The sequence below is a fragment of the Oncorhynchus mykiss genome, chromosome 1 (genome assembly GCF_057628025.1).
Source record: "Oncorhynchus mykiss isolate SJ-2025 chromosome 1, ASM5762802v1, whole genome shotgun sequence".
Taxonomy (NCBI): Eukaryota; Metazoa; Chordata; class Actinopteri; order Salmoniformes; family Salmonidae; genus Oncorhynchus; species Oncorhynchus mykiss.
This window is the reverse complement of record NC_143022.1, coordinates 57406547-57422035: the sequence shown is the minus strand read 5'-3', so window position 1 is coordinate 57422035 and position 15489 is coordinate 57406547. Positions and strand designations below refer to the sequence as shown.

Here is a 15489-nt window from a genome sequence, read left to right as displayed (position 1 = left end):
ACAGGTTCACCATCTCCGCCTCGATCCACCGGCCACTTCCAGGGCTTTCGAATCTCCGGAGCCCAGAATCAATAACCCGCCGTGTTACTCTGGGGAGCCCACTGAATGCCGCTCGTTCCTCACCCAGTGTGATATTGTGTTTTCTCTCCAGCCCAACACTTACTCCAGGAGCACTGCTCGTGTCGCCTACGTCATATCTCTCCTTATTGGACGGGCTCGTGAGTGGGGCACGGCAATCTGGGAGGCAAGGGCTGAGTGTACTAACCAGTATCAAGACTTTAAGGAGGAGATGATACGGGTTTTTGATCGATCTGTTTTTGGGGAGGAGGCTTCCAGGGCCCTGTCTTCCCTATGTCAAGGCAATCGATCCATAACAGACTACTCTATTGAGTTTCGCACTCTTGCTGTCTCCAGTGGCTGGAATGAGCCGGCCTTGCTCGCTCGTCTTCTGGAGGGTTTCCGCGCAGAGGTAAAGGATGAGATTCTCTCCCGGGAGGTTCCTTCCAGCGTGGATTCCTTGATTGAACTCGCTATTCGCATTGAGCGACGGGTTGATCTTCGTCACCGAGCTCGTGGAAAGGAGCTCGCGCTCTCCGTCGCCTCCCTCTCCGCATCACTACCATCTTCCTCTGCCGGCTCGGGTGCTGAGCCCATGCAGCTGGGAGGTATCCGCATCTCGACTGAGGAGAGGGAACGGAGAATCACCAACCGCCTCTGTCTCTATTGCGGTTCCGCTGGTCATTTTGTCACTTCATGTCCAGTAAAAGGCCAGAGCTCGTCAGTAAGCGGAGGGCTACTGGTGAGCGCTACTACTCCTGTCTCTCCTTCAAGATCCTGCACTACCTTGTCGGTCCATCTACGCTGGACCGGTTCGTCAGCTTCCTGCAGTGCCTTAATAGACTCTGGGGCGGAGGGCTGTTTTATGGACGAGACCTGGGCTCGGGAACATGACATTCCTCTCAGACAGTTAAAGGAGCCCACGGCCTTGTTCGCCCTGGATGGTAGTCCTCTCCCCAGGATTCAGCGTGAGACGCTACCTTTAACCCTCACTGTTTCTGGTAATCATAGTGAAACCATTTCTTTTTTAATTTTTCGTTCACCTTTTACACCTGTTGTTTTGGGCCATCCCTGGCTAGTTTGTCATAATCCTTCCATTAATTGGTCTAGTAATTCTATCCTCTCCTGGAACGTCTCTTGTCATGTGAAATGTTTAATGTCTGCTATCCCTCCTGTTTCCTCTGTCTCTTCTTCACAGGAGGAGCCTGGTGATTTGACAGGGGTGCCGGAGGAATATCACGATCTGCGCACGGTGTTCAGTCGGTCCAGGGCCACCTCTCTTCCTCCACACCGGTCGTATGATTGTAGTATTGATCTCCTTCCGGGAACCACCCCCCCCCGGGGTAGACTATACTCTCTGTCGGCTCCCGAACGTAAGGCTCTCGAAGATTATTTGTCTGTAGCTCTTGACGCCGGTACCATAGTCCCCTCCTCCTCTCCCGCCGGAGCGGGGTTTTTTTTTGTCAAGAAGAAGGACGGGTCTCTGCGCCCCTGCATAGATTATCGAGGGCTGAATGACATAACAGTGAAGAATCGTTATCCGCTTCCTCTTATGTCTTCAGCCTTCGAGATCCTGCAGGGAGCCAGGTTTTTCACTAAGTTGGACCTTCGTAACGCTTACCATCTCGTGCGCATCAGGGAGGGGGACGAGTGGAAGACGGCGTTTAACACTCCGTTAGGGCACTTTGAATACCGGGTTCTTCCTTTCGGCCTCGCTAACGCTCCAGCTGTCTTTCAGGCATTAGTCAATGATGTCCTGAGAGACATGCTGAACATCTTTGTTTTCGTTTACCTTGACGATATCCTGATTTTTTCACCGTCACTCCAGATTCATGTTCAGCACGTTCGACGTGTCCTCCAGCGCCTTTTAGAGAATTGTCTTTTTGTGAAGGCTGAGAAGTGCACTTTTCATGCCTCCTCCGTCACATTTCTCGGTTCTGTTATTTCCGCTGAAGGCATTAAGATGGATCCCGCTAAGGTCCAAGCTGTCATTGATTGGCCCGTCCCTAAGTCACGCGTCGAGCTGCAGCGCTTTCTCGGCTTCGCGAACTTCTATCGTCGTTTCATCCGTAATTTCGGTCAGGTGGCAGCTCCTCTCACAGCCCTTACTTCTGTCAAGACGTGCTTTAAGTGGTCCGTTTCCGCCCAGGGAGCTTTTGATCTCCTCAAGAATCGTTTTACATCCGCTCCTATCCTTGTTACACCTGACGTCTCTAGACAGTTCGTTGTCGAGGTTGACGCGTCAGAGGTGGGAGTGGGAGCCATCCTTTCTCAGCGCTCCCTCTCTGACGACAAGGTCCACCCATGCGCGTATTTTTCTCATCGCCTGTCGCCGTCGGAACGTAACTATGATGTGGGTAACCGCGAACTGCTCGCCATCCGGTTAGCCCTAGGCGAATGGCGACAGTGGTTGGAGGGGGCGACCGTTCCTTTTGTCGTTTGGACTGACCATAGGAACCTTGAGTACATCCGTTCTGCCAAACGACTTAATGCGCGTCAGGCGCGTTGGGCGCTGTTTTTCGCTCGTTTCGAGTTCGTGATTTCTTATCGTCCGGGCTCTAAGAACACCAAGCCTGATGCTTTGTCTCGTCTCTTCAGTTCTTCAGTAGCCTCCACTGACCCCGAGGGGATTCTCCCTGAGGGGCGTGTTGTCGGGTTGACTGTCTGGGGAATTGAGAGGCAGGTAAAGCAAGCACTCACTCAAACTCCGTCGCCGCGCGCTTGTCCTAGGAACCTTCTTTTCGTTCCCGTTCCTACTCGTCTGGCCGTTCTTCAGTGGGCTCACTCTGCCAAGTTAGCCGGCCACCCTGGCGTTCGGGGTATGCTTGCTTCCATTCGCCAGCGTTTCTGGTGGCCCACCCGGGAGCATGACACGCGTCGTTTCGTGGCTGCTTGTTCGGTCTGCGCGCAGACTAAGTCCGGTAACTCTCCTCCTGCCGGCCGTCTCAGGCCGCTTCCTATTCCCTCTCGACCGTGGTCTCACATCGCCTTAGATTTTGTCACCGGACTGCCTTCGTCAGCGGGGAAGACTGTTATTCTTACGGTTGTCGATAGGTTCTCTAAGGCGGCTCATTTCATTCCCCTTGCTAAGCTTCCTTCTGCTAAAGAGACGGCACAAATCATCATCGAGAATGTTTTCAGAATTCATGGCCTTCCGTCAGACGTCGTTTCGGACAGAGGTCCGCAATTCACGTCTCAATTTTGGAGGGAGTTTTGCCGTTTGATTGGGGCTTCCGTCAGTCTCTCTTCCGGCTTTCACCCCCAGTCTAACGGTCAAGCAGAACGGGCCAATCAGACTATTGGTCGCATCTTACGCAGTCTTTCTTTTCGCAACCCTGCGTCTTGGTCAGAACAGCTCCCCTGGGCAGAATACGCCCACAACTCGCTTCCTTCGTCTGCGACCGGGCTATCTCCTTTTCAGAGTAGCCTCGGGTACCAGCCTCCGTTGTTCTCATCTCAGTTCGCCGAGTCCAGCGTCCCCTCCGCTCAGGCTTTTGTCCAACGTTGCGAGCGCACCTGGAAGAGGGTCAGGTCTGCACTTTGCCGTTATAGGGCGCAGACTGTGAGAGCTGCTAATAAGCGTAGAACTAAGAGCCCTAGGTATTGTCGCGGTCAGAGAGTTTGGCTCTCCACTCAGAACCTTCCCCTTAAGACGGCTTCTCGCAAGTTGACCCCGCGGTTCATTGGTCCATTCCGTATCTCTCAGGTCATTAATCCTGTCGCAGTGCGACTTCTTCTTCCGCGATATCTTCGTCGCGTCCACCCGGTCTTCCATGTCTCCTGTGTTAAGCCCGTTCTTCGCGCCCCCGCTCGTCTTCCCCCCCCCCCCCCCATCCTTGTCGAGGGCGCACCTATCTACAGGGTCCGTAAGATCTTGGACATGCGTCCTCGGGGCCGTGGTCATCAGTACCTAGTTGACTGGGAGGGGTACGGTCCTGAGGAGAGGAGTTGGGTTCCCTCTCGGGACGTGCTGGACCGTGCGCTGATTGATGATTTCCTCCGTTGCCGCCAGGTTTCCTCCTCGAGTGCGCCAGGAGGCGCTCGGTGAGTGGGGGGGTACTGTCATGTTGTCTTGTCTCTGTCCTTTCCCTTCACCCTGTCTCCCTCTGCTGGTCGTGTTAGGTTACCTTTTCTCCCCCGCTTTCCCCCAGCTGTCCCTTGTCTCCTCTAACTACCCATTCACCCCGTTCCCCACCTGTTCCCTTTTTTCCCTCTGATTAGGTCCCTATATCTCTCTCTGTTTCTGCTCCTGTCCTTGTCGGATTCTTGTTTGTTTGTGTTTCATGCCTGAGCCAGACTATCGTCATGTTTGCTGTAACCTTGTCCTGTCCTGTCGGAATCTGCCGGTCTATCTGAGCCTACCTATGTTTGGTTATTAAAGAAGCTCTGTTTAAGTTAGTTCGCTTTTGGGTCCTCATTCACTCACCATAACAGAAGTATCGGGGAAAACAGGACTGGTATTCATAGCTGACTTTGAAAAGGCCCTTGATAAAGTACGACTGAAGTTTACATATACTGTATATACAGTGCCTTGCGAAAGTATTCGGCCCCCTTGAACTTTGCGACCTTTTGCCACATTTCAGGCTTCAAACATAAAGATATAAAACTGTATTTTTTTGTGAAGAATCAACAACAAGTGGGACACAATCATGAAGTGGAACGACATTTATTGGATATTTCAAACTTTTTTAACAAATCAAAAACTGAAAAATTGGGCGTGCAAAGTTATTCAGCCCCCTTAAGTTAATACTTTGTATCGCCACCTTTTGCTGCGATTACAGCTGTAAGTCGCTTGGGGTATGTCTCTATCAGTTTTGCACATCGAGAGACTGAATTTTTTTCCCATTCCTCCTTGCAAAACAGCTCGAGCTCAGTGAGGTTGGATGGAGAGCATTTGTGAACAGCAGTTTTCAGTTCTTTCCACAGATTCTCGATTGGATTCAGGTCTGGACTTTGACTTGGCCATTCTAACACCTGGATATGTTTATTTTTGAACCATTCCATTGTAGATTTTGCTTTATGTTTTGGATCATTGTCTTGTTGGAAGACAAATCTCCGTCCCAGTCTCAGGTTTTTTGCAGACTCCATCAGGTTTTCTTCCAGAATGGTCCTGTATTTGGCTCCATCCATTTTAACCATCTTCCCTGTCCCTGCTGAAGAAAAGCAGGCCCAAACCATGATGCTGCCACCACCATGTTTGACAGTGGGGATGGTGTGTTCTGGGTGATGAGCTGTGTTGCTTTTACGCCAAACATAACGTCTTGCATTGTTGCCAAAAAGTTCAATTTTGGTTTCATCTGACCAGAGCACCTTCTTCCACATGTTTGGTGTGTCTCCCAGGTGGCTTATGGCAAACTTTAAACAACACTTTTTATGGATATCTTTAAGAAATGTCTTTCTTCTTGCCACTCTTCCATAAAGGCCAGATTTGTGCAATATACGACTGATTGTTGTCCTATGGACAGAGTCTCCCACCTCAGCTGTAGATCTCTGCAGTTCATCCAGAGTGATCATGGGCCTCTTGGTTGCATCTCTGATCAGTCTTCTCCTTGTATGAGCTGAAAGTTTAGAGGGACGGCCAGGTCTTGGTAGATTTGCAGTGGTCTGATACTCCTTCCATTTCAATATTATCGCTTGCACAGTGCTCCTTGGGATGTTTAAAGCTTGGGAAATCGTTTTGTATCCAAATCCGGCTTTAAACTTCTTCACAACAGTATCTCGGACCTGCCTGGTGTGTTCCTTGTTCTTCATGATGCTCTCTGCGCTTTTAACGGACCTCTGAGACTATCACAGTGCAGGTGCATTTATACGGAGACTTGATTACACAGAAGGTGGATTGTATTTATCATCATTAGTCATTTAGGTCAACATTGGATCATTCAGAGATCCTCACTGAACTTCTGGAGAGAGTTTGCTGCACTGAAAGTAAAGGGGCTGAATAATTTTGCACGCCCAATTTTTCAGTTTTTGATTTGTTAAAAAGGTTTGAAATATCCAATAAATGTTGTTCCACTTCATGATTGTGTCCCACTTGTTGTTGATTCTTCACAAAAAATACAGTTTTATATCTTTATGTTTGAAGCATGAAATGTGGCAAAAGGTCGCAAAGTTCAAGGGGGCCGAATACTTTCGCAAGGCACTGTAAATGCCTGGAATATTTCATTTTTGGAGAATCTCTTAAAAATTGGTTAAAGTTATGTATAGTACGCCTAGGTGTAAAATAGTAAATAATGGCTACACATCAGAAAGTTTTAGACTGTCAAGAGGAGTAAAACAAGGTTGTCCACTATCGGCATATCTATGTATTATTGCCATCGAAATGTTAGCTGTTAAAATTAGAAATCCAGGGCTTCAAGCAAAGGAGTCATTCTATGCTAATGATTCTTGTTTTCTTTAAAATCCACAATTAGAATCCCTAAATAGCCTCATTTTCTAACATCTCTTGTTAATAATTTGCCGGATGCCAGGAGAACACTACCTGCCCCAATGCATAGTGTCAACTGTAAAGTTTGGTGGAGGAGGAATAATTGTATGGGGATGTTTTTCATGGTTCGGGATATGCCACTTAGTTCCAGTAAAGGGACATTATTACGTTACAGCATACAATGACATTCTAGACGATTATGTGCTTCCGACTTTGTGTCAACAGTTTGGGGAAGGTCCTTTCCTGTTCCAGCATGACAATGTCCCCGTTTACAAAACTAGGTTCAGAAATGGTTTGTCGAGATGGGTATGTAAAAACTTGTCTGGCCTAGACAGAGCTCTGACCTCAACCCCATTGAACACCTTTGGGATGAATTGGAAAGATAACTGCGAGCCAGGCCTAATCACCCAACATCAGTGCCCGACCTCACTAACCTAGACAGCATAGCCAGGCAACGTTAATAAAAGCAAAAACAGCAATCAACACCAATCCTGAAAGCTCACATTTTTACCTACGTTTCTTATAAAACTATTCTCTGACTACCTTGACAAAATAAATGTAACATATTATTACTTACATTGACAACCTGTCAAATATATATATTTTGTGGCTCACCGTAGCAGGAGTTTGTGACAGAGCATGAAGCTGAGAAATCAAACTGTATGAAAGCATCCTGTCCCAGGCTGATGTCTGTGGTGACAGCGTAGCGCGTGTTGGACTTTTCTATGAAAGCGAAGGCCGCCCCGTCAGAACCACACACGGGCATGCGGATACCCCCGGGGTAGAGCAGCCAAGAACGCCCATCCATAGAGGAGAAGTCGTCTTCTAAAGGACCCCAGCCACTGGCACTGCCCCCCACCACCACCTGGCAGAGTAGAGAGACATAGGTTCATGTCATATGCGTGATACTGTTATATTGATAAAGATGGACAGATTGAAGGATGGATGAATAATTGGATGAACATATATTTTTATTTATTTATATATATTTTTTCACCTTAATTTAACCAGGTACGCTAGTTGAGAACAAGTTCTCATTTATAACTGCGACCTGGCCAAGATAAAGCAAAGCAGTGCGACGAAAACAACAAAGACACAATAGAAAAAAAAGACAGTCTATATACAGTGTGTGCAACTGGCATGAGGAGGTAAGGCAATAAATAGGCCATAGTAGCGAAGTAATTACAATTTAGCAAATTAGCACTGGAGTGATAGATAGATGTGGGTAAGGTGTTTCACCTGGTCAATAACCCATGGACTATAGAAGTGTCCATTCTCAGAGGGCTGCCACCAGCGTAGGCGCGTGGCGGAGGTACGGGCACGCAGAGGGATCTCCAGGGCCACGAGGCGAGCTTGGTTACTGCTGTTGAAGAAGAGGAAGTTGATTATGATTATGATGAAGGTAATGATTTATTTTATCCATTAGTAAATAATTTTTGCGTCAAAAAGCATGTCAGTATAACACAAAACAATATTTACAGTACAGTGATGTGTCACACCCTTATCTTTTACACCTGTCTTTGTGATTGTCTCCACCCCCCTCCAGGTATCGCCCATCTTCCCCATTATCCCCATTGTCCCCTGTGTAGTTATACCTGTGTTTTCTGTTTGTCTGTTGTCGGATTGTCTTGTTTGTCAAGCTTAACAGCGTTTGTCCTGTCAGCTCCTCTCTTTTCTCAGCCTCTCTTTTTCTCGACACGGTCTGCATCTGGGTCTTACCTTATCCTGATATGAGGTACAGTGAGAGTTATGCTAACCTGTTGGAGAAGAAGAAGTCCTGCAGCAGGCCCCAGGTCAGAGCCCCATCTACAGAGAACTGGAGCAGGACAGGCTGGGAGCGGGGGTCTGGGGAGGCCTTACCACAGCCCAGACGCAGGAAGAACTGAATAAACCTACAAAATATATACAGTTGAAGTCAGAAGTTTACATACACTTAGGTTGGAGTCATTAAAACTTGTTTTCAACCACTCCACAAATTCCTTGTTAACGAACTATAGATTTGGCAAGTCTGTAAGGACATCTACTTTGTGCATGACACAAGTAGTTTTTCCAACAATTGTTACAGACAGATTATTTCACTTATATTTCACAGCATCACAATTCCAGTGGGTCAGAAGTTTACATACACTAAGTTGACTGTGCCTTTAAACAGCTTGGAAAATTCCAGAAAATTATGTCATGGCTTTAGAAGCTTCTGATTGACATCATTTGAGTCAATTGGAGGTGTACCTGTGGATGTATTTCAAGGCTTATCTTCAAACTCACTGCCTCTTTGCTTGATATCATGGGAAAATCAAAAGAAATCAGCCAAGACCTCAGAAAAACAATTGTAGACCTCCACAAGTCTAGTTCATCCATGGGAGCAATTTCCAAACACCTGAAGGTACCACGTTCATCTATGCAAACGATAGTACGCAAGTATAAACACCATGGGACCACGCATGTCCTCTGGTCTGATGAAACAAAAATAGAACTGTTTGGCCAGTATGACCATAATTATGTTTGGAGGAATAAGGGTGAAGCTTGCAAGTTGAAGGACACCATCCCAACCGTGAAGCACGGGGGTGGCAGCATCATGTTGTGGGGGTGCTTTGCTGCAGGAGGGACTGGTGCACTTCACAAAATAGATGGCATCATGAGGAAGGAAAATGATGTGGATATATTGAAGCAACATCCCAAGACATCAGTCAGGAAGTTAAAGCTTGTTCCAAATGGACAATGACCCCAAGCATACTCTCAAAGTTGTGGCAAAATGGTTTAAGGACAACAAAGTCAAGGTATTGGAGTGGCCATCACAAAGCCCTGACCTCAATCCCAATTACACCAGCTCTGTCAGGAAGAATGGGCCAAAATTCACCCAACTTATTGTGGGATGCTTATGGAAGGCTACCGAAACATTTGACCCAAGTTAAACAATTTAAAGGCAATGCTACCAAATACTAATTGAGGGTATGTAAACTTCTGACCCACTGGGAATGTGATGAAAGAAATAAAAGCTGAAATAAATAATTCTCTCTGCTATTATTCTGACATTTCACATTCTTTCAATAAAGTGGTGATCCTAACTGACCTAAGACAGGGCATTTTATACTAGGGTTAATTGTCAGGAATTGTGAAAAACTGAGTTTAAATGTACTTGGCTAAGGTGTATGTAAACTTCCGACTTCAGCTGTATACTGTATATAATTATAATGCAGATTGATAAATATATGTACAAATATATTTGTTAATTTTTTTAAAATGTTGATTTATTTTACCTCCCTTTCTCACCAATTTCGTGGTATCCAATTGTTAGTAGTTACTATGTTGTCTCATCGCTACAACTCCCATACGGGCTCGGGAGAGACGAAGGTCGAAAGCCATGCGTCCTCCGAAACACAACCCAACCAAGCCGCACTGCTTCTTAACACAGCGTGCATCCAACCCGGAAGCCAGCCGCACCAATACCGTGCACCTAGCGACCTGGTTAGCGTGCACTGCGCCCGGGCCGCCACAGGAGTCGCTAGTCCGCGATGAGACAAGGATATCCCTACCGGCCAAACCCTCCCTAACCCGGACGACACTAAGCCAATTGTGCATCGCCCCATGGACCTCCCGGTTGCGGCCAGCTGCGACAGAGCCTGGGCTCGAACCCAGAGTCTCTGTTGGCACAGCTAGCACTGCGAGATGCAGTGCCCTATATATGTACATTTATCAATGTGTGTGTGTGTAAGTGTGTCTTGAGAAAATATACTTCTTTATCTTTTCGTCTGAATTCAAATGGTTAAACGTAGCTCACACACACATTTTACTATCAATGTGAGGAACATTCCACTTGAGAAGTGAGGAGCAGGTTTTCTAATAGGGTTAAATACATTATGTCACCTCAACTCACCACTTGAGGGCCTCAAAAGCACAGCTATCAGTTAAAAACCTTAAAAACACACACACACACACACACACACACACAGACACGGTACCTTGCGTTGGAAAGGTCCATGTCGTTGGTGACCAGCATGCGAAGGCCGTCCTCGCTGAAGAACAGGTGGTTCCCACTGGACATGATGCCACATTTCCTGCTAGGTTTCCCTCCACTCAGCAGCCTAAACCTGTCAGCATCCACCGCCCCTCCTGTACACACACACACAAGGGCAAGCAGGCATGCACACAAGCACGACAAACGCACACACAGGCATACAAATTAACATTTTTCATTGGTAGCACCAGTGCTCTCAACTTTAAAAAGTTAGGAGCATCACATGAAATTTAGGAGCACCAGAAAGGAATTATTTTTTAATTGATTGAGATAATAGCCTATACTGGGCTTTATGAATTCTAGCTACTTTTACAGCACCTGTTGTGCCCTAGAAACTAATATATAACACTGTTAACACATTAGTTCATTGAAAACTTGTGGCTTTCTAGTGGCTTTTTCTTTTGCAAAATAGCTATGAATTATCAGACTTATTTTAAAGTAAATGTCAACATATAGCAAAACATTATGGTGTGAAACATTCACTGTTTTACAAGGAACAATAGCAGGTCTATTTCACTCCAGTAGCTCGAATATTCTGTAAATCATTCACCTGTGGGAACATGACAGCTCTCAATACCCAATAGAAAGATTTTGCCAATACTATCTGATTGATTGTTTGTGAGGAAATTACCTTTGCCCTCGACTTGCAATTAAAACCGATACATTAATCTCTTGCACTGCTCACTTCTGAAGTGGATTCCTCCTCAACTAAAGTGTAAAAGTTAGAGACAGTGGACATTGTGACAGAGGGCTGACTCCAAAAAGCACGAACTAAGCTAGAAGGGGAAATAAATCTCCTAAAAAAGAAAACAGAATCACTCCCTGTGGGTCCTGCTTTTGGTTTCACATCCATGGGCTTATTAAAACTAAAGATAACAATTACATAATAGTACATTATTTTATTTAAAATGATGGCAATGCTAGCTATCCTCTCTTGGAATTTGAAAGCATAAACTCTCCTATTAAATGTTCCAGCTGTCTTGATATCCTATCAAGAAACCATACCGATATACTGTAGCAATGTTCCAAGAAACTCAAAAAGGATACACAAATAGGTTGCTTTTTCATCAACCCCAAATAAAACTAAAGGTGTAATCATAATGATACATAAGAAACTCAAAATTACCATCTTGGGTAAAAGTGAAGACCAAAAAGGCAGAATCACTATCGTTCAATGTTTCCATATTGGAAAGAAAATTGCCTTTTTTTTATGTGTATGCTTCAAATTCATATGAACCCAGGTTTTTCAATTCTCTTGTTAGAAATAACTGAATTCCATCTGGTTATTGGGATACCATTTTGGGCATGGAGGAAAATATTGAATTAGACCAACGCAACCAAGGCAACCATATGCAACCAAGGCTTTCCAGGATATACTCTCTGAGGCCTGGCAAGCACACACTCCTAAAGCAAAAGAGTACACCTCCGATTTCATACATATTTTTTTCATACATTATTTACACCTCTGTCTTCTTTAATCAAGAAAGTAGAAAATCAACAAAATAAGCTTGTCTGACCACCACGCTTACTACTGCCAACTTAAAATGTGTGTGTAAAAGTGTCAAAAGATGGCATTTCAACTGTTCATTATTACAAAATCCTACATTCTGTGATCGATTTGAAAATCAAATAAATAAATTCATGATGATCAATACAAAGTCAGTCGATGTTAACTGTGTTAGTGTTCCCATCAAACACATTTTTCAGACCAGGTAGCTATTACTCTTTCCAAAGTCAAGACAGAACTTCATTTATTAATTAGACAGAAAGCAGAATTTACCATCCATTGAGTAAGACTCAATCATTTCTTCCATGGTAATTGTCCCAGTCGTTTACTGGCCAACATTCTACGCAGTAATTATCAATTAGCTCTCGAGTGGTGCAGCGGTCTAAGGCTCTGCATCTCAGTGCAAGAGGCGTCACTACAGTCCCTGGTTCAAATCCAGGCTGTATCACATCCGGCTGTGATTGGGAGTCCCATAGGGTGGCGCACAATAGGCCCAGCGTCGTCCGGGTTTGGCTGGGGTAGGCCATCATTGTAAATAAGAATTTGTTTTTAACTGACTTGCCTAGTTAATTTCAAAAATTCAAAAAGTTTAGCAACTATTGAAGCTGAAACAGGCAAATTATTATCAGAACCCAAATTAATCAAGCAATGATTCTCCCGCTTATCCAGTATAAAGAACTGTACACCGAAAGGTTGCAAGTTCATATCCCCGAGCTGACAAGGTACAAATCTGTCGTTCTGCCCCTGAACAGGCAGTTAACCCACTGTTCCTAGGCCGCCATTGAAAATAAGAATTTGTTCTTAACTGACTTGCCTAGTTAAATAAAGGTAAAATAAAAATAAATAAAAATTGTAAATCCACATCAAGCCACACCAAAAAATTAAGAACTCCTCCTCTCAACAGAGGAGACAATCTCTCTCAACGAACTCAAAAAGGCATTGGATAGCACAAATAAAGACAAATTACCTCAATGGGACAGTATTCCTCCTGAGGTTTATTTAAAATGTTTGAATCAATTAGTTCCACTGTTGCTCTGATTATTAATACAGCTGTTCACAAAGGTTAATTTGGGAGAAAGGCACTAATTTAGCTTTTAATTTTCTTTAAGTAAGGATGCCACCCAATGTTTTCACTATCGCCCCCTACACAGATATTAAACTGTTTTCCAAAATGTTGTCTTGCCGTCTCGAGACTTACCCAAATAGATCTACACGGACCAAAGCAGGTTTGTTAAAAAGCTTTTTTCTTCGGATGACCTCCGTCGACCATTACATATCTTATATAGATGCGTCATTAGAAACAACAGCTCCTTGGGCTGAATTATCTCTCGATGAAGAAAAAGCTTTTAATAGATTCAAATGGTGATATCACTGATCTGTCTTGGAACATGTGGGAATTGTCTCCAATTTCGTTAATATGACTAAAATATTATATTCCAACCCCTCAACCATAGTTATAACAGGCTATATCTGCTCTGCTCCATTAAGAATCACTGGAAGCAGCAGACAAGGTGATCCAATGTTGCCTCTGCTATTCTCATTGTCCATGGAACTCCTAGCCCAGGGAATTCTTCAATTTAAGGAAATAACACAAATTTCTCTCAAATCTACTGATCACTTAATCTCATTATACGCAGACAATATTTTACTACATCTAGATAATGTATCTCAAACACATTGAAGATCAAATATACATTCAGCTTAATCTCAAGTTATAAAATGAATCTAACCAAATCAGCCCAACTACCTCTCAAGAACCTGTTGGAGGATTCTATCTCTATTTATTGTATCCCAATCGTTACCCGTTTTAAATATTTGTGAGTAGATATATTTCCTTCTTTAGATAAAACCACTTCCAGAAACTTCAACAGAACGCTCAAATCAATTCAATCCGACCTCAGAACTTTGCCAGCTGCTTTAACCGGCAAAATATCTGTTATTAAAAGAAATATATCTCCACGGCTGAATTTCTGTAGTTCAATGCTTCCAATGGCTCCCCTTTCTGGCTACTGGGATACAATTCACAGTGCGGTTAAAACATGTATATTGCAAGGTAAACAATCCCGGATAAAATTAACAGATTTTCAAAAAGGGAAATATATAGGAAGACTATCCGTACCAAACTTTGCCCCATCCTAAATTGGCTAAGACAGGATTATTCTGCCCCCTGGTTGATTAAAGAATGAAATATGGTGTCTCCTATTGCTCTGAAAGAGGTTGTCTTCACTGATATATTCCTTAAACAATGTAAACTGTGCTTTGGTCCTATTATTGCAACAACAACAAAAAAATCCTATTACTGGGAATAAAAATGGCATGCCCGTGCTCTAATATTTCACAATAATGCCTAGCGATCAGGATGGCAACCTTTTGCATCCCCCCCAATGGTCCTGTGGAGTCCGTACCCGCACCGATATCATGGATAGTAATGGTTTGAGAACATTCCAATATTTGAAAGATACATGCATTTTACGAGGCAACTCCGTCTTTCTATATTTACAATTTAGGTCAGCTATGCCGGCCTATGGAGTCTCTTGGGAAACCAAACTATCAAAACATCAAATGATGAGATTTACAGTGCCTTCATAAAGACCTTTTCCAAGTTTTGTTGTGTTACAAAGTGGGATTAAATATATATATTTAATTGTCCGTTTTTGTCAATGATCTACAGAAAATACTCTGTAACGTAAAAGTGAAATAAAAATATGTATTGGTTAGGTAAGTATTCAACCCCTGAGTCAATACATGTTAGAATCACCTTTAGCAGCAGTTACAATCTGGGTAAGTCTCTAAGAGTTTTCCACACCTGGATTGTACATCATTTTCCCAGTATACTTTTCAAAATTCTTCAAGCTCTGTCAAATTGGTTGTTGATCATTGCGATACAACCATTTTAAGGTTTTCCATAGATTTTCAAGCCGATTTAAGTCAAAACTGTTACTTGGCCACTCAGGAACATTCACTGTCTTCTTGGTAAGCAACTCCAGTGTAGATTTGGCGTTGTGTTTTAGGTTATTGTCCTGCTAAAAGGTGAAGTCATCTCCCAGTGTCTGGTGGAAGGCACACTGAACCAGGTTTTCCTCTAGGATTTTCCCTGTGCTTAGCGCAATTCTGTTTCTTTTTTCTTCTGAAAAACTCCCCAGTCTTCAATGATTACAAGCATACCCACAACATGATGCAGCCACCACTATGCTTGGAAATATGGAGAGTGGTACTCAGTAATGTGTTAATTTGGATTTACCTCAAAGACAACACTTTGTATTCAGGACAACATTTTAACTGTTTTGCCACATTTTTTTCAAACAGGATGCATGTTTTGGAATAGATTTTTATTTTATACAGGCTTCCTTATTTTCACTCTGTAAGGTTATTATTGTGGAGTAACTACAATGTTGTTGAGCCATCTGTTTTCTCTTATCACAGCTATCCTGCTAGCCATGATTGGCTAAAATAATGAGTGGGCTGGACATACCGAGAGATGAGTTT

General features: G+C 44.0%; 1 protein-coding gene across 4 annotated transcripts in view; it reads right to left on the bottom strand.

Annotated features, from left to right (window-relative positions):
• The window catches only part of LOC110532453 (reelin), a 297868-nt gene that overhangs the window by 31759 nt on the left and 250620 nt on the right, over positions 1–15489 (bottom strand). For all 4 annotated transcript variants that reach the window (XM_090234988.1, XM_090234991.1, XM_090234993.1 and 1 more), the window contains exons 45-48: positions 10441–10591; positions 8239–8373; positions 7721–7844; positions 7097–7346 (exon numbers count right to left, since the gene is read on the bottom strand). In XM_090234988.1, the coding sequence (XP_090091114.1) occupies positions 7097–7346; positions 7721–7844; positions 8239–8373; positions 10441–10591 (660 nt within the window). The remainder of the gene's footprint in view (positions 1–7096; positions 7347–7720; positions 7845–8238; positions 8374–10440; positions 10592–15489) is intronic.